Below are 27,494 nucleotides of genomic sequence, written 5' to 3' on the forward strand. Positions count from 1 at the left end.
CATTCAGAAAACGAAGATCATGGCATCCGGTTCCATCACTTCATGGGAAATAGATGGGAAAACAGTGGAAATAGTGTCAGACTTTATTTTTGGGGGCTCCAAAATCACTGCAGATGGTGACTACAGCAATGAAATTAAAAGACGCTTGCTCCTTGGAAGAAAAGTTATGACCTACCTAGATAGTATATTGAAAAGCAGAGACATTACTTTGCTGACTAAGGTCCGTCTAGTCAGTTCAGTTCAGTTCAGTCGCTCAGTCGTGTCTGACTCTTTGCGACCCCATGAATCGCAGCATGCCAGGCCTCCCTGTCCATCACCATCTCCCGGAGTTCACTCAGACTCATGTCCATCGAGTCTGTGATGCCATCCAGCCATCTCATCCTCAGTCGTCCCCTTCTCCTCCTGCCCCCAATCCCTCCCAGCATCAGAGTCTTTTCCAATGAGTCAACTCTTTGCATGAGGTGGCCAAAGTACTGGAGCTTCATCTTTAGCATCATTCCTTCCAAAAAAATCTCAGGACTGATCTCCTTCAGAATGGACTGGTTGGATCTCCTTGCAGTCCAAGGGGCTCTCAAGAGTCTTCTCCAAGGCTATGGTTTTTCCTGTGGTCATGTATGGATGTGAGAGTTAGGCTGTGAAGAAGTCTGAGCGTTGAAGAATTTATGGTTCTGAACTGTGGTGTTGGAAAAGACTCTTGAGAGTCCCTTGGACTGCAAAGATCCAACCAGTCCATTCTGAAGGAGATTAGCCCTGGGATTTCTTTGGAAGGAATGATGCTAAAGCTGAAACTAATACTTTCGCCACCTCATGCAAAGAGTTGACTCATTGGAAAAAACTCTGATGCTGGGAGGGATGGGGTGCAGGAGGAGATGGGGACGACAGAGGATGAGATGGCTGGATGGCATCACTGACTCAGTGGACGTGATTTGAGTGAACTCCGGGAGATGGTGATGGACAGGGAGGCCTGGCATGCTGCGATTCATGGGGTCGCAAAGAGTTGGACACAACTGAGCGACTGAACTGAACTGAACTGATCATTATAGTTCCAATATTACATAGAAAGAATATTGTCAAGCCACTTTTATGTTGTTTAAGTAGAAAGAAAATTTAATTATTCACAATGTTTAGCATACAGCTGAAATTATGAAAATCATAGAGAATTTTGGCATCATTTTAATAACAGAATTAAGATAGAAGACCATTCACCATTTGCTTAGCATAGATTTATAAAAGAAAAAGAATCATGGGCCATTTATTTTAAATATAGCCATTCAGACAATGAAGAAGGATTGCAAACTCTTAAACTCTCTCAGTTATATCCAGTTATATTAAATTAATTAACATGCTTATCTAGTCCTCAAAGAGGATTTTATAAAACCAGGCAATTAGTTTTTATTTTTTTCACCTATAAGATTTTCAAGTGAAATTATAATTTAACCTACTTGATGGGTACTAAAATTTCATAACAAAAAGTGTGATATATCAGAGTGCAACATATGCATCATGTTGACATAACACACCAGTGTCCAGACTCTAATATTTTCAATATCATGAGTAAGTTTTTGAAATGTATGAATGTCTTAACTAACGTTAGGGTGGTCTAATGTTTAAGACTTTGCCTTCCAATGCAGGGGATGTCGATTTGACCCCTGATTGGAGAGCTAAGAGCCCACATGCCTTGTGACCAAAAAACTGAAAAAAGAAAGGTAATGCTGTAACAAATTCAATAAAGTCTGTCGTGGATACATGTTGATGTATGGCAAAAACAATACAATATTGTAAAGTAATTAACCTCCAATTAAAATAAAAAAATTTATATTAAAAAAAAAGAGGCAGAAAGAGCCAGACAGACAACTGAGGGGAGTTGAATTAAAAAAAAAAAAAAAAAAAAAAAGGTCCACATCAAAAAAAACCTTTAGAACTTCCCTAGTGGCTCAGCGGTAAAGAATCCGCCTGCCAGTGCAGGAGATGGATATTTGGTCCCTGAACTGGGAAGATGGTGCAGACCACAGAGCAACTAAGCCCATGCCCCACAACTAGTGAGCCTGTGCTGCAGTGCCTGGGAGTCACAGCTACTGAAGCCGTAATGCCCGAGAGTGCGTGCTCCGGACAATGAGAAGCCTGTGCACCAAAACCCACTTGCCGCACCTAGAGAAAAACCCACAGAGCAGTGAAAACCCAGCACAACCAAAATAAGTAAATAATATTATTTTTAAAAGTTTAAAAAAAGACTACAATATCATATAGTCTAACATTCTATAGTGTTTGCTTTGGGGCTGCTATGAATTAATACATGTAGAGCACTAATAACAGTGCCTGGCACCTAATATATACTAAATGTGGTTAATTATCATTAAATACCCTGTCATGGCCCAGGCTTTGGGATATGTGGGTACAGCTGTGGAAAACAAAACAAAGCCAAAAAAACATAAAGGTAGACTTTTGACTAATTGCTCTGACACCCACATCTAAAACGTTTGAGTATATCCCATAAATTCTCAGTGGAGACTCACTGACTGGGCTCAGATCCAAGTCTTACTAGTTCCATGAATGTGACCTGAGAAAGGTCATGAGTTCCTTGGGATCAGTCTCCTTATTGACACATGGAATTGTTGTAAACAGTAAATGTGATGTAAATGTTAAAGTTTCAGGTATAAAATACATGTTCAGGACATATTATATCAAAGTAGTGGAGTTATATGCATTTAAGTATAAACTTTAATTTACATGAAACTGAAATGTTAGTGATTTGTGAATTACTACCAGTGACATTCTTTTTAACAATTATTCAGCTTCTAAATAAGAGTAGGAGTTAGGATTATACATTTTCTCCTCCCCCTGTTGAAATGAAGCATGATAATTTCAGCTTTCTCATCAACACCGAGGACAATTTGAAGACACTTAGGTTTATTAATATTAACGGTATTAGTGACTTTATAATGCTTCTTTGTGGAGATTTCAGATGCATAGCCCTGGAGCCATCAATGCTGAGTTGGGTATGAGTTCCAAAAGATATTTCTAAACAACTCTCTTTTGGCCTCATTATGTTATGTTCCACATAGATATATTGCAAACTAATGCACTACCTGACACTTTTTATGATGAAGCACCCCAAACTAGGAAAAAAAGTCATGCATTGGAAATCTGTCATCTGAGGTAAATGACAGTGATGGGAGTTTTGCTTAAAGTAGGTAATTGGAAGATTCTATAGATAAAAACTGCTAAAAATCAAAGGTCACTGCATACTGTGCAATTTGGGCTTGATGTAACTCAAGACATCACACAGGGAATAAAATTTATATCTAACAGCATGAATCTGTCATTAAAGCACAGTAATTCCTTTCTAAGGAGTTTTTTATATATATTATAAATATTAATCTGTCCTGATTTAAACTGTGTTGATACCACCATTGTCTTCAAATAGAGCAAGAGTTGTGTTATTTTGCTCCCTTCAATGGTTTCCCCATCACATTTTCTGTCCCATTCATTTACTATGGATTCTTATATGAACATGATAACATTAATAAGTTACTCATAAATGACTTTTCAAGAAACCAGTTGATTTATTATACTGAGGTTGCAGTACGCTGTACATGTAATTGCTTTAGTCCAAATTGTTAATAGACATATGGACATATATTTCATTATGTTTCAGTAAATATACTCAAATAAATACATATTCATTAAGCCATGTAATCCCAAAATGGCAACAATCCATAACAATGGGAACACTGTCCTTAAAGAACCCATTTGCTAACTGATGCCAATGATGCCAATGCTAAGAAAGTCTCACCTTTCGAGATAATGTTCCTGGAGTGTCTCTCTTTTTCTGTAGATGAAGTTGAATAACGGATTTATTTTTCTGAAATATTCTGTGGCTTCCCAAATAGTGATCACTGAAAGAGAAAAAAAAATGAACATAATTATTCTCTTACTATTCCCCCAGTGTATGTTTTCCCCCCTGACTCTATGTCATTTTATCTTATTTTTAGAACTTAGTCTGATAAAAGTTTAAATGTATCTTTAGTTTTCTGTCTGTCTACCTCTCTATCATGGTTTTCCAGGTGGCTCAGTGGTAAAGAATCTGCCTGCCAATGCAGGAGACATGGGTTTGATTCCTGGGTCAGAAAGATCCCTCCTGGAGGAAGAAATGGCAGCCCAGTCCAGTATTCTTGCTTGGTAACTCCTTGGACAGAAGAGCCTGGCAGGCTACAGTTCATAAAGTTGCAAGGAGTCAGACACAACTGAACGACTGTGCCTTAACTATCTGTCTATCTATCTGTCTATCTCTAGTGTGCATGTGTATGTAGACGTATAGAGACATGTCTCCTCATATTCAGTTTTAAAGGCAAGATATACTTATTTTCAAATTCATTGTTAGAAAAAATGACTAGACACCTTTAGAATGGATATGATAAAGAATCCATATTCAGAGTTAGTTTTATCCGGCCATCTCAAAGCTGACCACAGCATGCTTCTGGGAGGTCTAATTGATGCCACAAAATGTATGTGGGGATCACTGTAACAAGGAAGCAGAGCCTTGTGGTAGAAATATCACAAGTTTAGAGACAGATATACTAGTTCTTTGACCTTAGGCCAATTAAACTATCTGAAACACAATATTTTTCCTTTAGAGTTGGGATATTAATGTCTACGTCAAAGGCTTGATAAGCAGATTAAATAAAAATATTACACATTTCAGACATTTTTAATGGTGTAATTTTATTTTGTTTTCCTCCCTCCCTTCCTTTCTTCCTTCCATCCTTCCTTCCTCCCTCTCTCTCTCTCTAAATATTTCCTAATCACAGATGAAATAATGAACAAAACAACCTATTGCTATCCATAGGGCTCTTATATTGTTCCTTGGATTGTTTCTACTGTGAATCTAGACATAAAACATGGCCAGTGTATTCCCTGAGTTTCTGGAATCATTGATTTCTGTCTTCCTCCAAGGGCTATTCTCGTATTCTATCACATATACTCAGGTTTGTCTTTTCACTTCCTCCAACCCCAACTTTTTTTTTTTTTTTTTTTTCATGCTTATACTTCTGAAATTCCTCTGAAGTTCCTCTTCCTATTTTGGGAACCACTTTAAGAGTAGTGACCCATCTTGCTTTCAAAGCTTCCTTTCCTCAGTGTGTTGAAGTCTGGACCCTGGATCCCAGTGCAGTGAATTCAGCCTAAGATATGGCTACTGCTTTCTTGAACTGCCTATTTCACCCACTTGTATGTATGTCCCTCACTAGGCTTGCCAGAGAAAATAGATGACCAATAAAGATGAATTTCAGATAACAATGAATTAACATTTTTAGTCTAAGTATGTTTGAAACATACACTAAGAAAAATGGAAATTTTTAAAATTCGAGTTTAACTGAAAATTCTGTATATTTATTTGCTAAATATGTCAGTTCAACTCCCTTCTAAAAGTCAGCCCTAGTTCTTCCCTTATCTTTGCCTCAAGTGTGGTGAGGAGAGGGGTAAGGTCTGGGTAATTTTCAGATTTTGGAAGGAATTTTTTCCCCTATAAATATTTTCTTTAAAAAAAAAAGTTATAGGAATATATTCTCAGGAAAAACATTTGAATTATACTAAATTGTGGACAATAAAAAAATCTTAAAATTATTTTCTTTCCTTTTGTCCAAAACAATAGTTAACAAGAGTTTATTGCACTTAAAAAAAAGAAAATAGGCTGAGATAAATGGTCAAGCACACATACATTTATGTTAAAAATAAGATCATTTTTATTTTAGCTGTGCCTCTAACTTGTAGCTAAATTTCTTTTAATTTATTTTTGGACACTGACTTTTTTGTTTCTGGCATGTCGCATGGTACTCAGGATCTTAATTTCCCAATCTGGGAATCAAACTCTTGCCCCCTGCAGTGGAAGCACAGAGTACCAAGCAATGGAACGTCAAGGAATTCCTGAGACTTTGCTTCTTGATCAGAAAATTTAAACAATTCCATTCATAGCAAAACCATCTGCTGTGTTATTGTAGGTTTATATTAAACATATTTGTTTTAAAATTTTTCCCTTTATTCTTTGGGATTATTTGAACCCTGAAACTCTTTTTCCTCTATCTTTAGAAGCTTAGAAGACACAAATAATTTTAATCTTCTACTGGTTAACTATTTTTTAAAATAAAACATATCTTAAATCTTTTCCACTTCAACATCAGTTTAATCATAATTTATATCACATTCTCAAATAAATCTTAGAGCTTAATATGACTTCATTTCTATTTCATAATACTACGGTTGCCCAAAAAGAGATCATTTCAATTTTTTTCCAGATTCTTTTATAATTTACTGGATGCAATAAAAATATAGTAGATCAGTTGATGCAAAAAGTTAGAAATGGAAATTATAAAAAGATATCTTAATATACTTTATTTTTAAGCTAAAAATAGCCTCTCAATAACCAAAGTCTTCATGCTAGAATAAAATTGTTGATATAGGATGAAGCATCTGTTGATTACAATTTTGTGTCTTCTGGCATAAAACAAATCTATAATTATCTTTAATTTTCAGCTCCAGCTTCCAACCTGAATGGAGAATTGATTTAGATTCCTGTGCTTATTATTCTAATCTTTTGAAGTTGTTTCCTCCACACTTAATTCAGCAGTAGTGGTTTTAATGATCTATCTGGAATGTATTTGTTGAGTAAAGAGGGATTTACAGCTCCAATTTTAGACATTTTTTTCAATATAATAACAATTTGCCCAAATATTCTTAAACTAGCAAGGACTTTTTTTTTTTTTTTATCTCTGACCTTTTGCATTTAACACATGAATAATTTTCATAAATATCCAATATTTCTCAACTCTAAATACTTCATGAATCCATATATTTATTCCTGTCCAGTACCAAATTGCTTCAATTATTTAATTTTCTAGCATATTTTGAAGTTTAGAAATAAATAAAAGTAACAATTTTAAAAAATTATATTATCTTTCCATGATTTCTCTTTCAGAACAATTTTGAAATTAGTGTGGTAGTATTAAAGAGAAATTCTAATATAGTGTTGACTTATATTTCATTTATGGAATTTATAAGAAGAGTTGGCCTTTGTATAACATTGAATTCTTCCAAGGATAATATATTTCTACATGCAATCTGATTCTCTTCTATACCTTTGAGTAAAATGATAGTTTTCTTCCAAGTAGATTTTAGAAGTATGCCTTTTGCAAGATATTTTATAGTTTCTGTTCTATTACAAATCAAAGATTTTTTCCATAATATTTATTAATTGAGTTTATTTGTTGATTTTTCTTATGGACTCCTGTTGTAATACCTGAAAGTTTTTCAGTTGAATTTTTTGGATTTTTTAAGTAGAAAGCTATATTCTTTTAAAATGCAATTTTATTACCTTCCAAAAGCAAAAAGCTTCCTTTTGATTTTTTATTCTATTGTGATGGCTAGGATGCTTGGCAGACTTTTGAGTAGTAGCAATGAAAATAGGTATCCTTTTCTTTTTCTTGACTGTATGGAGAATGCATCAGATGATTAACAGATATGGTATCTGCTGCATTCCTGGTCTATACTTTCGTTGCCTATTTTGTTAATTATTTTTTTTAATTATGAAAAGGTTCAAATTTTATTTAATGAGTTTTTTGCATTCACTGAGTACATCATATTGCAAGGATCTTTTTTTCCTTGAGTGTATTAATATATTAATTGTATCAATAGACTTTTTCTATGTATAATTATTTTTACATTCTTGAGTACTTTAATTTTCAATTTTTTAAAGTCTCTGTTTGTATATAGGAAAATCTAAATTGGCCTATAATCTTAATGTTTGTGTTAATATTTATTTGTTTTAGACGTTACTATTAATCTATCTTTATAAAGTGCATACATCTTATTCTCTGTCCTGGCACAGTTTGTATAATTGAGAATTATCTATTCCCCCAAGGTTTGATGCAATTTGCCTAAAACTACATTTTCTACTCCCCACTGTTCTTTGTTCTGTTTCACATTTATACTTCTCCTTGAGCTAATTTTGAAAATTCATGATTCCTTAGGAAATTATCTATTTTTTATAAAGTTGTCAAACAAATGTCCCAAGTCCCTTCTATTTTAAAAGTCTTTTGACATTTACCTGGGAGCTCTACAATCCCCTTGTGATCTTTCTGTCCTTTCCATCTTATCACTCTTTCTTGTTTTACCAGCAGTTTTATTATTAATATTTTTTCCTGTCCTTACATGAGAATTTTGGTGGGCTGCGGGTAGATTTGCATTTTCACTCTAATGTATTAATCCAATTCTGAAGATAAATAATTATTTTAATTATGGGAATGATTTTACATGAGAAGAGAGCTCAAAAACTGGAAAGGAAGTATTTTTCTGCTCAGCTCTTTCATTTGCAATTAAAGACACTGAGTTCAACAACCTAAGATCAGAAATTAGAACATAAATATTTGGAGTAAATATAGCACGCATGAAGTTTATTTATAGAGTTAAGCTTTCCTGTTATAATGTGATATACATATTTCTTCTTATAAAATGGGGCGGGGGAATTAAGGTGTTCTGCAAACTTTGGGCTAAAAATAAACCATCTCATGGGAAAATAGGACTGGAAAAGACCACTCAAATCAATACAGGTCTACGCAGAGTTCATGTGTTTGTGTGCATTCACAGAGACACCTTAGTACAGAACACTAGCATGGTCTTAAAAGACACATTTAATTTCAAAAATTAAAAAATATGTATATAGTAAAATAGACCTGACTTTTAAAAATGTCTTTAACTTGGTGAAAGAGAATATATAGAAAACCTTGATGCTGCTGAATATAGAGATGAGGGTGAAATGTACAATTGTGGAGAATTCTTCAATAAGCATTTTCAAGACTGTGAAATCAAGCTGGTGGGGGGTGGGGAATGCATGTTTTCCGGGTGAATAGTCACAGTCACTGGTACAGTATTGTCACTCTCAGCAGCTTTATGTATACTTTGCATTCATCTACTGTTACTTAGCAGAACAAAACATTACAAATATGCCCGAAAATTTTCCCTGTATGTAAAGGTGACTTGTCTGAATAAACTAATTCATGTTACAGAAATATGTCATATTGCTAAGAATTTGGAAAAGAAAATGGCAACCCACTCCAGTATTCTTGCCTGGAGAATCCCGTGGACAGAAGAGACTGGTGGGCTGCTGTCCATAGGGTCGCAGAGAGTGGGACATAACTGAAGCGATTTAGCATGCATGCATGCACTGGAGAAGGAAATGGCAACTCACTCCAGTATCCTTGCCTGGAGAATCCCAGGGACAGAGGATCCTGGTGGGCTGATGTCTATGGGTCGAACAAAGTCAGACACGAATGAACTGACTTAGCAGCAACAGCAATTGAATTTGTATTTGGTACTTCTTTTGGGGCTATCATGTTTAAAATACTAAACAGTCCTTTTTATGTATGTTAACAATAATAAAAACTATTACTGTACTCAGTAGTTGATATAATTTTACATGTTTCTTTCAATAATGAACGACCTTTATTTAGTATAAGCTCTTTCTTTGGGGAATTGCTTTCAAATGAAGGTATATGTATATATAGAGTATTCTCATAGTACGACATTTGTTCTAGTACAGTTACTAGCTAGAATCAAATTCAAGCTTGTATATATTATTTTTACTAATTTTTAAGCTCAGAGGTGGCCACAGGACTGGAAAAGGTCGGTTCATTCCAATCCCAAAGAAAGGCAATGCCAAAGAATGCTCAAACTACCGCACAATAGCACTCATCTCACATGCTAGTAAAGTAATGCTCAAAATTCTCCAAGCCAGGCTTCAGCAATACATGAACTGTGAACTTCCAGATGTTCAAGCTGGTTTTCGAAAAGGCAGAGGAACCAGAGATCAAATTGCTAACATTCGCTGAATCATCAAAAAAGCAAGAGAATTCCAGAAAAACATCTCTTTCTGCTTTATTAACTATGTCAAAGCCTTTGACTGTGTGGATCACAATAAATTGTGCAAAATTCTGAAAGAGATGGGAATACCAGACCACCTGACCTGTCTCTTGAGAAACCTGTATGCAAGTCAGAAAGCAACAGTTAGAACTGGACATGGAACAATAGACAGGTTCCAAATAGGAAAGGAAAAGGAGTACATCAGGCTGTATATTGTCACCCTGCTTATGTAACTTATATGCAGAGTTCATCATGAGAAACACTGGGCTGGAAGAAGCACAAGCTGGAATCAAGATTGCTGGGAGAAATATCAATAACCTCAGATATGCAGATGACACCACCCTTATGGCAGAAAGTGAAGAACTAAGAAGACTTTTGATGAAAGTGAAAGTGGAGAGTGAAAACTTTGGCTTAAAGCTCAACATTCAGAAAACGAAGATCATGGCATCTGGTCCCATCACTACATGGCAAATAGATGGGGAAACAGTGGAAACAGTGGCTGACTTTATTTTTCTGGGCTCCAAAATCACTGCAGATGGTGATTGCAGCCATGAAATTAAAAGGCTCTTACTTCATGGAAGGAAAGTTATGGCCAAGCTACACAGCATATTAAAAAGCAGAGACATTACGTTTTCAACAAAGGTCCATCTGGTCAAGGCTATGGTTTTTCCAGTTGTCATGTATGGATGTGAGAGTTGGACTATAAACAAAGCTGAGCACTGGAGAATTGATGCTTTTGAACTGTGGTGTTGGAGAAGACTCTTGAGATCCTTTGGGAGATCCAACCAGTCCATCCTAAAGGAGCTCATTCCAGGGTGTTCATTGGAAGGACTGATGCTGAAGCTGAAACTGCAATACTTTGCCACCCAATGTGAAGAGCTGACTCATTTGAAAAGACCCTGATGTTGGGAAAGACTGAAGGCAGGAGAAGAAGGGGACAGCAGAGGATGAGATGGTTGGATGGCATCACTGACTCAATGGACATGAGTTTGGGTAAACTCCGGGAGTTGGTGACGGACACGGAGGCCTGACATGCTGCGGTTCATGGAGTCGCAAAGAGTCGGACATGACTGAGTGACTGAACTGAACTTTACTGTTTATTAAAGATAGCAACAAAAATTCATTTAAAAATGTTTGGAAGGGTACTTTGAAGGAGATTCAACACTAAACAGAAGTAACTTAGAATACTCTTAATGGATGGTTTATTAAGAGAACATGTTTTCATTATTTTGTGAGAGATCTCAGAGTTATGACATGTTCTTTCCGTGCCCTGACATGCTTCTGTGATTTTATGAGGAAAGCAAATATGTAAAAGAGAAATGCACTTTAATCTTTTTTTTTTTTTCTCAAAGTAAGTCTCAAAAATTATAATAGACTAAATTATAGTACTATAATTCTTAGGCTGTTCTGAATGCACTGAAACTAATCAATTTGTTCAAGTTTGCTAAACAAAACCTTTAATTTTATTGAGAATGAAAAGACTCATTTTCTCCCCCAGGAATATAGGCAACTGGGCTTTCACTGCTAATGAGTATAATCTATTACGTTAAACTTTATACAATATTACCTAGTCTTTTTACCCTGCCAATTAATAGTTTGATTTTTATTTGAATTACAGGCAACCCCAACTTATAATCAAATGTTTAAAGAATAAATTAATACTAATTGTAATGGAACTAGCTAAAGCATTTTTAAAATAGATTTAATTTTTGAAGAGGACTTTCTTAATCTCATCAAAGTAATTCAACATTTTGTTTCATAGGAGAGCCCAGAAGAGAGAAAAGGGACTCCATAGTAGATAACCAGATCAGACTAATGAATGCTAGTGATGAATCAAGAGGTAGATATTATTTCTTAATTTTATTTAAAACTATGGCAGTTTCAAGGTAAGACTTTTAATTAATTAACATAAGCTTTCTTTTTCTTTTCTTATATCTTTTTAGTACTCTGAGTTCTTGAAATCAAGAGTCAGTTAAATAGTAAAGAAAAGTTTTGCCATATCTTGTTTAAATCCAGGACTTAAAACTTGGCCATAACTGCAAGCAGTAGGTCCAAGCCCAATTTCAAGGAAGACTGTTCACTTTTCCTTATGTGGCACTCGTGGTTCACTATTGGCAATGTAGTCATGATTTATTTAACAGAAACTTTTAGGTGCAGTAGAAAAAATTTTTTTCACATAGAAGTTCATAAGGAAAATTGTTTTTAATTTGAATTAGAAAGCAAGACAGCAAGAATTTTGGGAAAAGAAAATGCTCAAATCACATAGATTAGGAGTAAGAAACAAAAACCTGCACTCTGCAATTGTCAGGCCTTTAGATAATAAAGGAAAAATGATGAAGTAGCATTATACTTCATATATTATTGAGATATATCCATGTCTCTGTATTTATCTATCTTATCTATATGTGTATCTAAACTTCACGTGAGTCTAGGTGAAGGTATAACAAGGTTTACTATCTGGAAATAAAGCAGAAACAGGAACACTCTAGGAAACAGTCTTTCTGTCCCTAGGTCTTTTATCTGTGATGTACCTCACAGAAAAGACAAGGTGTTATCGTCCCTGACCTCAATACTGCCTCTGCATAAGTCCCAGAGGATCTGTCTATTGGATAAGACCATGAGAAATAAGGAAATGAGATTACCAAGACACTCCTACTGTGGTAGTTAACTTGGGGGCTAAAACCAGGAATGTAATGGAAGTTGCTAATATTTTTATTATTTTGCTGTTTAATTTATTCTGACTTTAATTAGCTCATTCAGTATCCACACTTCATATTGCTCACAACTTTGTTTTACACTACCAACAGCCTATGTTACAATTGATAAAGTTCCAATGCTTTCATTTGCTCTTTGCTCCTAATTTAAAAACTTTGTGAGGCAGTTTTTGAAGAGTATATGATACTTGATGCAACTCTCTTTGATGTTAACTGAAGTGCCTGGTAAGAATAGCATGATAGCCATGTGTGAGAGGTCAGGAGTCCCCTCATTTGAGAAGAGTTCTGGAAATGAGTTAGTAGAGTGAGTTACTGGATTCTTAAAAGTGTTTCACAGAAAGAAGGAGTGACAGAGCAAGATTCAACAGAGTGAAAATGGAATACTTTAATTGTCAGGAAGAGTTTGTCATATATTAGGTTATGATAAGTGGTAAATGGCTGTAAAAATAAGGTAGCTGACTTATTAAAAGGGGAATTGTGACTTGCTAGGAAAATTATCTCATTTTTCAATATGTTATGAAGTATAACATTTTGTTTTATTGATTAAATTCAGTATTTGTGCAAGAAACTGGTTTTAAAAATGTGTACTTTAGGTGGTAGTCCTAAGATGGCGGAGGGATAGGATGGGGAGAATACTTTCTCCCACACAAATTCATCGAAAGATCATTTGAACGCTGAGCAAATTTCACAAAATAATATCTGAATGCTGGCAGAGAACATGAGGCACCTGGAAAGGCAGCTCATTGTCTTCAAAAGGAGGTAGGACAAAATATAAAAGATAAAAAAAGAGACAAAAGAATTAGGGATGGAGACCCATCCAGGGGAGGGAGTCATGAAAGAGGAGAAGTTTCCAAACACCAGGAAACCCTCTCACCGCCGGGTCTGTAAGGAGTTTTGGAATCTCAGAGGGCAACATAACCAGGAGGGAAAAAACAAAAACAAAAAACCCACAGACTACACACCTAACTGCAACTCCCGGTGAAGTAGCCCAGAGGATCGCCTCAGCCACCAGCAAGCAGGGGCTGAACAGGGAGGAGTGGGCTGTGTTCCATAGGGTAAGGACAGGGCCTGAATGCCCTGAGGACAGTCTGAGGGAGCTAACATGAGATAGCAACCCAAACTGTGGGCTAGCCAGAGAGAGAGAGAGAGAGAGAGAGAAAAAGAGAGAGAGAGAGAGAGAGAGAGAGAGAGAGAGAGAGAGAGAGAGAGAGAGAGAAAAGAAGAGAGAGAGAGAGAGAGAGAGAGAGAACTTTGCCACGAAAAGCTCTAACCTAAGGCACTGCTGGCAGGCTCACAGAACAAAGGACTGAACGAATACCAGAGGAGAGCTAGCACGCTGCGGACTGGCCCATCCCCCGCCAGAGGCAGGGAGGCAGGCAAGTGACAGCCAGAGCTGGAAGGCGAAAGGCACTCCACCACAGAGACACCAAACTGTGAGCAGGCTCCCAGTTGCTAACCAAGTCTTACTGGGATCCTGGACATTTGACATCTGCCAGGAGGGCCACAGCCAGAGGTCAGCTCCCCAGAGGAGACACACGTGCTCCTGAGACGGTGCTCCCACTGCATACTCAGGAAACTGAGCCGCTGGGACTGGGGAGTTTATAAGACGCACTGCCCACCTGGGGAGAGCTCGCCAAGCACCTGGTCACCTGAGCTTCTCAGACCTGGGAAGGGCGCAAAACTCAGGCCCAACTGAGTCTGTGCCTTTGTGGAGTACCTGAGAACCTAACTTGAGTGCCTTAGACCTGGGAAGTGCCCACAACCCAGGGCCTGCTTTAGATAGTTCCCCTGCAGAGCAACCTGGAGCCTGAGCAGTGTAGAGCAAGAAAGCACACATGCCATGAGCAGGGGCAAACCCAGTGTGGCCCAGACACTACAAGTACTCCCCACACACGCCAGTGATATTTGTTTGCAGTGTTCTTCCCTCCCCACAGCACAACTGAACTAGTGAGCTTTCACCCCCTTGTATCAGGGTGGAAATTAGGCACTGAAGAGACCTGCAAACAGAGGAAGCCAAAATAAACAAGAAGAGGGAACTGCTTTGGAAGTGACAGGTGCAGCAGATTAAAACCTTGTAGTTAGCACTGAGAGGGTAACAGGCAGGAAGGCCAGGGGTCTCTAAATGGAGGAAGTATCCTACAAGTGTCAGACATTTTATCTCTCTTAAGCGGCAGGAGGAAACAAACTAGCGATATTTTTTAATTCTCTATATAAATTTAAAAGGTGGTTTCTCTTAAAATTCTGTGTTATCATAATGATACCTGGTTTCACCTGAAGTTAACCAATGCCTTTTTCTTATGGAAATATTTATCTTAAGCTATGCTAATGTACTATGCATTTACCCCAAACTCTGTCTTCAAGTCGGTTCTGCCTTTTGGGCTCAGAACCTACTTGATAAACCAGTATGTTATACTCCGATATTGTTCCTCTAATCTATGTAAATGAAACTATTTGTTTAGTGATCTGCCCTTCTTCAAGATTCAAGTTAATCATTTATGGCCCAAGATAAACCATTTGGAGCCAAGATTATCCCAAAATACATCTTATGGGTGAGGGGCCTTGTGCCATTCTAAGTTTTGAGGCATTCCTTTCTTTCATTAACAGACTGCTGGTGACTATATAACATCCAGCTAAAGACTAGCAGGTGGGTACTCTTTCTGCCCCCTTCTGATGCCTATGTCAGAACCTTTCTCTATCTCCTTTATACTTTAATAAAACTTTATTACACAAAAGCTCTGAGCGGTCAAGCCTCGTCTTTGGCCCTGGATTGAATTCTTCTCCTCCGGGGGCCAAGAATCCCGGTGTCGTAATTCAACAACAACCTTTCAGCACTGACTACATTGGAAGGGGCCTATAGACCTTGAGAAGAAGTATAAGCTGGAACAAGGAACTATCTGAAACTGAACTGATCCACACTGCCCTCAACAGCTCCAGAGAAATTCCTAGATATATTTTACCATTATCATTAAAAATTTAAAAATTTTTAAAGTTTTTTATTACTCCTTTAATTTTCATTTTTATAACCTACTATTACCTTGCAAAAAAAAAGACCCTATTTTTAAAGCAAATTACATACATAAAAAAAAATAATTTCTGTGATTAAAAAAAATTTTTTTTGAGAGTCTAACCTTTACTCCAGATTTTTTAATCTTTGCTTTTTGGTATTTGTTATCAATTTTGTACCTTTAAGAATCCAATCTTCAGTACCCATTATTATTTGGGAGTGTGATTACTGGCTTGATTGCCCTTTCCCCCTTTTGACTCTCTTTTTTCTCCCAACATCACCTCTATCTTCTCCCTCCCCTTGTCTGCCTTAGGCAACTCTATGAATCTCTTTGGGTATTCCAGGCTGTGGACAACACTTAGGGAACTGATTACTGGCTAGATCAGTCTCTATCCTTTTGATTTCTCCTGTTCTCCTCCTGGTCACCTCTATCTCCTTCCCTCTGTTCTTCTCTATGTAACTCTGTGAACCTCTCTGGGAGTTCCAGACTGTGGAGAGCACATAGGAAATTGTTTACTGGCTAGATTGCTCTCTCCCCTTTTGATTCCTCCTCTTCTCCTCCTGGTCACCTCTGTCTCCCTCCTCCCTCTTCTCTTCTTCATATAACTCTGTGAACCTCGCTGTGTGTCCCTCACTGTGTCCCTCTTTTCTCCATTAACCTAGATGTTTTATCATCAGTGGACTGTGGCTCCGATCATGAACTCCTCATTGCCAAATTCAGACTTAAATTGAAGACAGTAGGGAAAACCACTAGACCATTCAGGTACGACCTAAATCAAATCCCTTATGATTATACAGTAGAAGTAAGAAATAGATTTAAGGGACTAGATCTGATAGATAGAGTGTCTGATGAACTATGGATGGAGGTTTGTGACATTGTACAGGAGACAGGGATCAAGACCATCCCCATGGAAAATAAATACAAAAAAGCAAAATGGCTCTCTGGGAAGGGCTTACAAATAGCTGTGAAAAGAAGAGAAGTGAAAAGCAAAGGAGAAAAGGAAAGACATAAGCATCTGAATGCAGAGTTCCAAAAAATAGCAAGGAGAGATAGGAAAGCCTTCGTCAGTGATCCACGCCAAGAAATAGAGGAAAACAACAGAATGGGAAAGACTAGAGATCTCTTCAAGAAAATTAGAGATACCAAGGGAACATTGCATGCAAAGATGGGCTCAATAAAGGACAGAAATGGTATGGACCTAACAGAAGCAGAAGATATGAAGAAGAGGTGGCAAGAATACACAGGAGAACTTACAAAAAAAGATCTTCATGACCCAGATAATAATGATGGTGTGATCACTCATCTAGAGCCAGACATCCTGGAATATGAAGTCAAGTGGGCCTTAGAAAGCATCACTACGAACAAAGCTAGTGGAGGTGATGTAATTGCAGTTCAGCTATTTCAAATCCTGAGAGATGATGCTGTGAAAGTGCTGCACTCAGTATGCCAGCACATTTGGAAAACTCAGCAGTGGCCACAGCACTGGAAAAGGTCAGTTTTCATTCCAATTCCAAAAAAAGGCAATGCCAAAGGATGCTCAAACTACCACACAATTGTACTCATCTCATGCACTAGTAAAGCAATGCTCAAAATTCACCAAGCCAGGCTTCAGCAATACGTGAACCATGAACTTCCAGATGTTCAAGTTGGCTTTAGAAAAGGCAGAGGAACCAGATATCAAATTGCCAACATCTGCTGGATAATGGAGTTCCAGAAAAACATCTTTTTCTGCTCTATTGACTATGTCAAAGCATTTGACTGTGTGGATCACAATAAACTATGGAAAATTCTGAGAGAGATGGGAATACCAGACCACTTTACCTGCCTCTTGAGAAAGCTGTATGCAGGTCAGGAAGCAACAGTTAGAACTGGACATGGAACAACAGACTGGTTCCAAATAGGAAAAGGAGTATGTCAAGGCTGTATATTGTCACCCTGCTTATTTAACTTATATGCAGAGTACATCATGAGAAATGCTGGGCTGGATGAAGCACAAGCTGGAATCAAGATTGCCGGGAGAAAAATCAAATACCTCAGATATGCAGATGACACCACCCTTTTGGCAGAAAGAGAAGAGGAACAAAAAGCCTCTTGATGAAAGTGAAAGTGGAGAGTGAAAAAGTTGGCCTAAAGCTCAACATTCAGAAAACGAAAATCATGGCCTCTGGTCCCATCACTTCATGGGAAATAGATGGGGAAACATTGGAAACAGTGCCAACCTTTATTTATTTATTTATTTATTTTTGAGCACCAAAATCACTGCAGATGGTGATTGCAGCCATGAAATGAAAAGACATTTACTCCTTGAAATTAAAGTTATGACCAATCTAGAGAGCATATTCAAAAGCAGAGACATTACTTTGCCAATAAAGGTCCGTCTAGTCAAAGCTATGGTTTTTCCAGTGGTCATGTGTGCATGTGAGAATTGGACTGTGAAGAAAGCTGAGTACCGAAGAATTGATGCTTTTGAACTGTGGTGTTGGAGAAGACTCTTGAGAGTCCCTTGGACTGCAAGGAGATCCAATCAGTCCATTCTAAAAGAGATCAGTCCTGGGTGTTCTTTGGAAGGACTGATGCTAAAGCTGAAACTCCAATATTTTGGCCACCTCATGCAAAGCGTTGACTCATTGCAAAACACTCTGATGCTGGGAGGAGTTGGGGGTAGGAGGAGAAGGGGATGACAGAGGATGAATTGACTGGATGGCACCACAGACTTGATGGACATGAGTTTGGGTGAACTCTGGGAGTTGGTGATGGACAGGGAGGCCTGGCATGCTTCAATTCATGGTGTTGCAAAGAGTCGGACACAACTGAGAGACTGAACTGAACTGAACAGGAAAAAAAAGAAACTTATTAAAATTAAAACATATGGAGACTAAACAACACAGTTCTGAATAACCAACAAATCACAGAAGAAATCAAAAAAGAAAATCAAAATATGCATAGAAACAAATGAAAATGAAAAGAAAACAAAACAACCTATGGGATTCAGTAAAAGCAATGCTAAGGGGTAGGTTTATAGCAAGGAAACAAGCGAAAAGTCAAACAACTAACCTAACTCTACACTTAAAGCAACTAGAAAAAGAAGAAATGAAGAACTCCAGGTTTAGCAAGAAGAAAGAAATCATAACAATTAGGGCAGAAATATATGAAAAAGAAACAAAGGAGACCATAGCAAAAATCAACAAAGCTAAAATCTGGTTCTTTGAGAAGATAAATAAAATTAACAAACCATTATCCAGACTCATCTAGAAAAAAAGAGGGAAGAATCAAATCGACAAAATTAGAAATGAAAATGGAGAAATCCCAACAGACAACAGAGAAATGCAAAGTATCATGAGACTACTATCAGCAACTATATGCCAATAAAATGGACAACTTAAAAGAAGTGGACAAATTCATAGTAAAGTACAACTTTCAGAAACTGAACCAGGAAGAAATAGAAAATCTTAACAGACCCATCACAATCACAGAAATTGAAACTGTAATCAGAAATCTTCCAGCCAAAAAAAAACAGCCCAGAAGCAGACAGCTTCTCAGTTGAATTCTACCAAAAATTTGAAGAAGAGCTAACACCTATCCTACTCAAACTCTTCCAGAAAATTGCAGAGGAATGTAAACTCCCAAACTCATTCTATGAGGCCACCATCACCCTAATACCAAAAACACACAAAGATGTCACATAAAAGGAAAACTACAGGCCAATATCACTGATGAACATAGATGCATAAATCCTTAACAAAATTCTAGCAAAGAGAATCCAACCAAGTGGGCTTTATCCCGGGGATGCATAGATTCTTCAATATTCAGAAATCAATCAATATGATACACCACATTAACAAATTGAAAGATAAAAACCATATGATCATCAAAATAGATGCAGAGAAAGCCTTTGACAAAATTCAACATCCATTTATGATAAAAACCCTCCAGAAGGAATAGAAGGAATATACCTCAACATAATAAAAGCCATATATGATAAAACCACAGAGAAGGCAATGGCAACTCTTGCCTGGAAACTCTCATGGACGGAGGAGCCTGGTAGGCTGCAGTCCATGGGGTCGCTGAGAGTTGGACATGACTCAGTGACTTCACTTTCTTTTTCACTTTCAATGCATTGGAGAAGGAAATGGCAACCTACTCCAGTGTTCTTGCCTGGAGAATCCCAAGGATGGCAGAGCCTGGTGGGCTCCCATCTATGGGGTCGCATAGAGTTGGACACAACTGAAGCGACTTAGCAGCAGCAGCAGCAGCAGCATGATAAAACCACAGCAAACATTATCCTCAATGGTGAAAATTTGAAAGTATTTCCCCTAAAATCAGGTACAAGACAAGGGTGCCCATTTTCACCATTACTATTCAACATAGTTTTGAAAGTTTTAGCCATAGCAATCAGAGAAAAAAAAGAAATAAAAGGAATCCAGACTGGAAAACAAGAAGTAAAACTCTCACTGTTTGCAGATGACATGATCCTCTACATAGAAAACCCTAAAGACTCCACCAGAAAATTACTAGAGCTAATCAGTGAATATCATAAAGTTGCAGGATATAAAATTAACACACAGAAATTCCTTGCATTCCTATACACTAACAATGAGAAAACAGAAAGAGAAATTAAGGAAACAATTCCATTCACCACTGCAACAAAAAGAATAACATACTTAGGAATAAATCAACCTAAAGAAACAACAGAGCTATATATAGAAAATTATAAAACACTGATGAAAGAAATCAAAGATGACACAAATAGATGGAGAAATATACTGTGTGCATGGATCAGAAGAATCAATATAGTGAAAAATGAGGATACTACCCAAAGCAATCTATAGATTCAATGCAATCACTATCAAGCTACCAGCGGTATTTTGCAGAGAAGAGAACAAATAATTTCACAATTTGTATGGAAATACAAAAAACCTCATATAGCCAAAGCAATCTCGAGAAAGAAGAATGGACCTGGAGGAATCAACCTGCCTAACTTCAGGCTATACTACAAAGCTACAGTCATCAAGACAGTATGGTACTGGCACAAAGACAGAAACATAGATTAATGGAACAAAATAGAAAGCCCAGAGATAAATCCATGCATCTATGGACACCTTATCTTTGACAAAGGAGACAGTAATACACAATGAAGAGAAGACAATCTCTTTAACAAGTGGTGCTGGGAAAATTGGTCAACCACTCTTAAAAAAGAATGAACCTATAACTCTTTCTAACACCATACACAAAAACAAACTCAAAATGGATTAAAGATATAAATGTAAGACCAGAAACTATAAAACTCCTAGAGGAAAACATAGGCAAAACACTCTCTGACATAAATCACAGCAGGATCCTCTATGACCCACCTCTCAGTGTAATGGAAACAAAAGCAAATATAAACAAATAAGACCTAATTAAACTTAAAAGCTTTTGCACAAAGAAGGAAATTATAAGCAAGGTGAGAAGACAGCCTTCAGAATGGGGCAAAATAGTAGCAAATAAAGCATCTGACAAAGCATTAATCTCAAAAATATACAAGCAGCTCAATTCCAATAAAAAAATGAGCCAAAGAACTAAACAGACATTTCTCCGAAGAAGACATGCAGATGGCTAACAAACACATGAAAAGATGCTCAACATCACTCATTATCAGAGAAATACAAATCAAAACCACAATGAGGTACCATCTCACACTGGTCAGAATGGCTGCTATCAAAAAGTCTACAAACAATAAATGCTGGAGAGGCTGTGGAGAAAAGGGAACCCTCTTACACTGTTGATGGGAATGCAAACTATTACAGCCACTATGGAGAACAGCGTGGAGATTCTTTAAAAAACTGGAGATAAAACTGCCATATGACCCAGCAATCCCACTGCTGGGCTTACACACCAAGGAAACCAGAATTGAAAGAGACACGTGTACCCCAATGTTCATTGCAGCACTGTTTACAACAACTAGGACATGGAAGCAACCTAAATGTCCATTGACAGATAAATGGATAAGAAAGCTGTGGTACCTATACACAAAGGAGTATTACTCAGCCATTAAAAAGAATACATTTAAATTGTTCTAATGATGTGGATGAAATTGGAGCTTATATACAGAGTGAAGTAAGTCAGAAAGAAAAACACCAATACAGTATACTAACACATATATATGGAATTTAGAGAGATAGTAACGGTGACCCTATATCAGAGAAGGCAATGGCAACCCACTCCAGTACTCTTGCCTGGAAAATCCCATGGATGGAGGAGCCTGGTTGGCTGCAGTCCATGGGGTCGCTGAGAGTCAGACATGACTGAGTGTCTTCACTTTCACTTTCCACTTTCATGCATTGGAGAAGGAAATGGCAACCCACCCCAGTGTTCTTGCCTGGAGAATCCCAGGGATGGGGAAGCCTGATAGGCTGCCGCCTATGGGGTCGCAGAGAGTCGGATACGACTGAAGTGACCCTATATGCGAGACAGCAAAAGAGACACAGATGTAAATAACAGTCTTTTGGACTCTGTGGGAGAAGGCGGGGGTGGCATGATTTGAGAGAATAGCACTGAAACATGTATATTATCATATGTGAAACAGATCACCAGCCCAGGTTTGAAGCATGAGACAGGGTGCTCAGGGCTGGTGCACTGGGACGACCCCAAGGAATGGGATGGGGAGGGAGGTGGGAGGGGGTTCAAGATGGGAAACACATGTACACCCATGGCTGATTCATGTCAATGTATGGCAAAACCCACTACAATACTGTAATTAGCCTCCAATTAAAATACATAAATTAATTAAAATAAATGAATAAATAATAATTTAAAAAATGTGTACTTCATTTTTCATTGAGTCAAAATTCTTAGGTAGCTAATATCTCCAGCCTCAAGAGTCCCTTGAACTGCAAGGAGATCCAACCAATCCATCCTAAAGGAGATCAGTCCTGAGTATTCATTTGGAAGGACTGATATTGAAGCTGAAACTCCCAATACTTTCACCACCTGATGTGAAGAGCTGACTCATTTGAAAAGACTCTGATGCTGGGAAAGACTGAGGGCAGGAGGACAAGGGGACGACAGTGGATGAAGTGGTTGGATGGCATCACCGACTCAATGAACATGAGTTTGGGTAAACTCTGGGAGTTGGTGATGGACAGAGAGACCTGGTGCGCTGTGATTCATGGGATTGCAGAGTTGGACATGACCGAGCAACTGAACTGAACTGAACTGAACTAGTATCTTGCAACTTGAAACATGAACCATGAACAATTAGTGTGAGCATCACCCAGAAGTCTATTAAAAGTGAAGTCTCTTCCCTAGACCAAGAAATTCAGAATGTGTTTTTAACAACATCCTCAGATAACTCATATACACACTAAAGTTTGAGGACACTTTAATGTATCAATGTAAAGGTAAAATTATGTGTAATTTGTGTCTGTCTTATTTATTTACATCTCCTGCCTTTTTAGGATTTTATTTGTTACTTTACTAACTCTGGTAAAGACAGATTAGTTCAATAAAATAGCAAAATATGACTTAAGGATGAAAAGTTAAAAAAAATAATATATAATCACAGAAATACTATTTGTCAAGTTGGGAAAAAGTTTCCTGACCATTGACATTTAATATTGACCAAATTTTTTAACCAATTTTTGAAAATTTGCTTGGTTCATCAAGTAGTTACTTATTGTGACTGTTTTAACAGACTGATATTCCATCTGGAAGAAACCAAGAAGTTTAAATTTTGAGAATTTGCCCTTATCTTATCCAAACTAGATGAGAAACTGCAAACGTAGCAACTAAATATAATTTGTTGCTATCATCACAAAGCAGATTAAGAAACATAGATCTGATAATTTAAGGGGAGTTTAAAATGAAAAATCCTTCCACGTCATTTTACAAAAGTAATAGTAGAATTTTGGGGTAAGGAATACATTTTTATTTTTCAGTTTATTATATTTTAACAACCATAACTTTTAATTTATTTAGAACTAAGCTTAGAGCTTAAAGCAATCCATATGTAATGAAAGGATTAGTAGAAGCTTAATAAAATTTTACATTTTGAATTAAAGATTACTAAAATATAATCCTACATCTCATTTTTAAAGTAGAAAACTATTAAAAACTCAGTTTTTAAAAGGAAAAAATTTGAAGTTAAGGGAGATTAACTCATTTTGCCAAATCAGGGGTATTTACTAAGAATGGGAAGGATGTGTTTTCATATTATTTATTTGCTTAAACAGACTCAAGATTCCAAAAAGAGAGTTTATTTTTATCTAATCGGAAATTTGGAAACGACAAATAAAGTCCACTTTTAGTGATTTTGATTTGCCTTTATTTTAGTCAAAGCATTTCTAAGCATATCCTGATTAAAGAAACTGAAATTTTGTGTATGTGTCAGAAAATGAGTGTTCTGTAAGTTATTTATCTTCTCCTTGACCAAAATACTCTATGTTGAATTATAAACTCATGTTTAGTGAGTTGTTTACCACAGTGCCACCTGGGAAGCCACATATTGTCATTATTCATAATGAGGTGTTATCCTGTAAGTTTTGTTTTCAAATGGCCCTTTATCATGAAAGGAAGCTTTGTAATTGAGTGGGAAGACAGGGCTTCAAAGTCAGATTGATCTGTGCCATCCTGGCTTTGCTGCTTATGATTTTCTGAACTTCAGGGAGTCAGTCAATTTCTTTTAGCCTCATTTTCCGCATGTTAACATGGGAATAATCATACTTTTCTTATATGGAAACAAATGGTATTACATGTGAAAATTTTATTAATTGCTCATAAGAGGCTTTTAAAAACATTCATTTATTTATTTTAAATTTTTGGCTGTGTTGGGTCTCTCTTTCTGTTGTGTGGGCTTTTCTCTAGTTATAGCGAGCAGGGGGCTACTGTCTAGTCGTAGTGCACAGACTTCTCATTATGGTGGCTTCCCTTGTGGAGTATGGACTCCAGGATGCATGGGCTCAGCAGTTATGGCTCATGGGCTCTAGAGCACAGGCTCAGTATTTGTGTCACATGGACTTAGTTGCTCCATGGTGTGTGGGATCTTCCTTGACAAGGGATCAAACCCCATGTCTCCTGCATTGATAGCAGATTCTTTACCTCACTGAGCCACAGGGGAAGACCCATTAGAGGCTTTTATAAGTAGACTTTCTTCTTGTTTTTATTGTTATAATTATTATTCTCATTTCGATGCAACTTCCTTATGCATTCCTGCTTTTATCAGAGATTCAGTTTTTCAAATGCATAGTTATCTTTCTGACTATTAATTTTTTAATTTAATATTCATTTGAGCTCCTGTTGGTCTTTCTGGGAAGGGAAGGTCCTCCTTCAAGGCATTGCTCACCTTTTCTCTGTCTTCTTTTTTGTGTGTATGACTTTTTTTTCTTTATTTATTTTTAGCTGAAGGATAATTACAATATTGTGTTGGTTTCTGCCATACATCGACATGGATCAGCCACAGGTATATTCATCTGTCTTCTTGATCTGTTCCCATGCTCTCACAACACCTCACAACTGATACATTCTCTGCCCTCAGTGTTTCCTTCTTCATCAGTTCTTTCCCTTCATCTTATGAATATTTTCAGTATCTCTCTTATCCACATTCCCCAAATCTCCAGACTGATTCTCAGCATCTAAAACCCCATTTTCCCCCAGTCTTTTATCACCACACGTTACTTCTAAGAGAGTAGTCTGCTTGAGTTTCTTTTTAACACCTTCCTTTCTCCTTAGCTGATTGCAATCTTGCTTTTTTCTTCTCCTTTTTATGAAACTTGTTCTTATTTGAATCAACTAATTTGTTAGTTGCCAAACTTAATGATGATTTATCAATCCTCATTTAATTTATTTCCAGTATGATGCTATATTTGCTTAATAATTCAAATTTCTCTTTCCTTCTTGTGAAAGGCAAGTTTTCCAAAGTATCATACAATTTAAATTGCTTTTTTCCAGTTTGCTTTTTCTGTTCCTCTTCCTCCTTTCATCTTTGATATATTAATGTTCTCAAGATCCTTTCTTTTGTCACTTTCCTTACACAGTTGCATGTATCTCTAAGACTTCCATTTCCTCTTAGTGCCAATGATTCCTTAATCCATGCCAGATTTCCCTAAATCTGAGCTGTTTTCTCAATATCAGATGCCCCTTGGCACTCACATACTCAGGATGTTTCTAACTTGATTAATTATTTTATACCCTACAGAATGTCACTCACCATCTGGCTCTACCAGGGTTGAGTCACTAGCGACTGCAGTTGCTGACCTCCACACCCTGAAAGGACTTCAGAGAAGGGATAGGAAGGAGGCACTCTGTGCTCTAAGAAAACTGGGTTTCAGGAGAAAGTTTATGAACCCAATTTCTTGCATCTTCCCATACTTAGGTATGTTCTGAAGTCTTGAAGATATATCTGTGCTTCCTGAATAACAGTAGTCTTCCACCAAGATGTGTGTTCGATTGCATGCATCCCTTCTCCAAGATCATGTATAAACTAATCTCATCTTAACTCTTCAGAGCAGTTCCTCCAAGCTAGCTGAGAGGCTGCCTATTGGCTGCAGTCCTCAGTGCCTGTGTGCATGCTCAGTCACTCAGTCATGTCTGACTCTTTGTGACTCCATGGACTGTAGCCCACCATGGAATTTTCCAAGCAAGAATACTGGACTGGGTTGCTATTCACTTCTCCAGGGGCTCTTCCCGACACAGGGATAGAATCCATGTTTCCTGCTTGGCAAGTAGATTCTTTAACACTGCACCACTTGGGAAGCTCATAATCCCCCCCAAATACTGTAACTCACAGCTCTCACATTGTGTGTTTGTATTTCAATCATCACACATTTATTTGCCAAGTTCCACTAATTCCACAGTTTTAATACCCCAGGGATTTAATACTTCCTGTTTAGCCCCACCGCTAATACTTTAGGTTAAACTCTGTCATCTTTCATATGTTCTTCTAACTCGTTTCCAACCCTCTTTTAAGCATATGTTGTTATTCATATGATCACTTAAATACTTCTCCCACTCTCCAGAATAATTTATTTCCTTAATCTCCTGATAGCAAAAAAGACATGCCTATTGTTGATGTTTTGTAAGTAAAAAAAGAATAAATATTATCTTTATTGTAGTTCTTTTTCAAGGAATAGCTACTCTAGCATTTTAGTGTATAAGATCTCACTTATTGTATAGGATTACATTTTCATATGTAGGATTTCTATTTTCCAAATAGTAGTATACATTAATATATTAAAATATGGTTTGAAAATATATCTTTTTACCCTTAAAAAGGATGATATGTATGCATGTTAGTCACTCAGTCATGTACGATTCTTTGCGGCCTCATGGACTATAGCTGGCCAGGCTTCTCTGTCCATGGAATTCTCCAGTCAAGAATACTGGAGTGGATTGCCGTTCCCTTTTCCAAGGGATCTTCCCAACCCAGGGATTGAACCTGGGTCTACCACATTGTGGACAGATGTTTTACCATCTGAGCCATCAGGGATATACATGTTTTCATATCAAGATTTATGATACTGTATTTTCTATTAATTTATAAATTAATATAATGAAATTATTATATATATAATGAATATATAATATAAAATTATATATAATGAACTATATATATAATGATATTATTTTATATATAATGAAACTATATAATGAAATTATTTTATCACTTGTTGAATACTGATGGAGATTTAGTTTTTTTATTACTATTAGAAATTATTCTATGGTGACTGTAGTATTTTGTAAGTCTTTTTTGGACAATTATGGTTGTTTCTTTAGAAATATTTGTAGAAGCAGAATTGCTGGAACACAGGTATGTTCTTGACATATTTCTATAGATGTCTGACACATTTTTGACAAAATTCACTTTAGAGAGTGCTCTATCTGTTTAAATTCC

At 37.0% G+C, this 27,494-nt stretch overlaps 1 protein-coding gene across 1 annotated transcript in view; it reads right to left on the reverse strand.

The window, feature by feature from the left end:
- PIK3C2G (phosphatidylinositol-4-phosphate 3-kinase catalytic subunit type 2 gamma) overlaps positions 1-27,494 on the reverse strand; it is a 444,386-nt gene that overhangs the window by 393,473 nt on the left and 23,419 nt on the right. The window contains exon 5 of the mRNA XM_052640675.1: positions 3,794-3,896. Within this exon, the coding sequence (XP_052496635.1) occupies positions 3,794-3,896 (103 nt within the window). The remainder of the gene's footprint in view (positions 1-3,793; positions 3,897-27,494) is intronic.

This window comes from Budorcas taxicolor, chromosome 5, assembly GCF_023091745.1.
Source record: "Budorcas taxicolor isolate Tak-1 chromosome 5, Takin1.1, whole genome shotgun sequence".
Lineage (NCBI taxonomy): Eukaryota > Metazoa > Chordata > Mammalia > Artiodactyla > Bovidae > Budorcas > Budorcas taxicolor.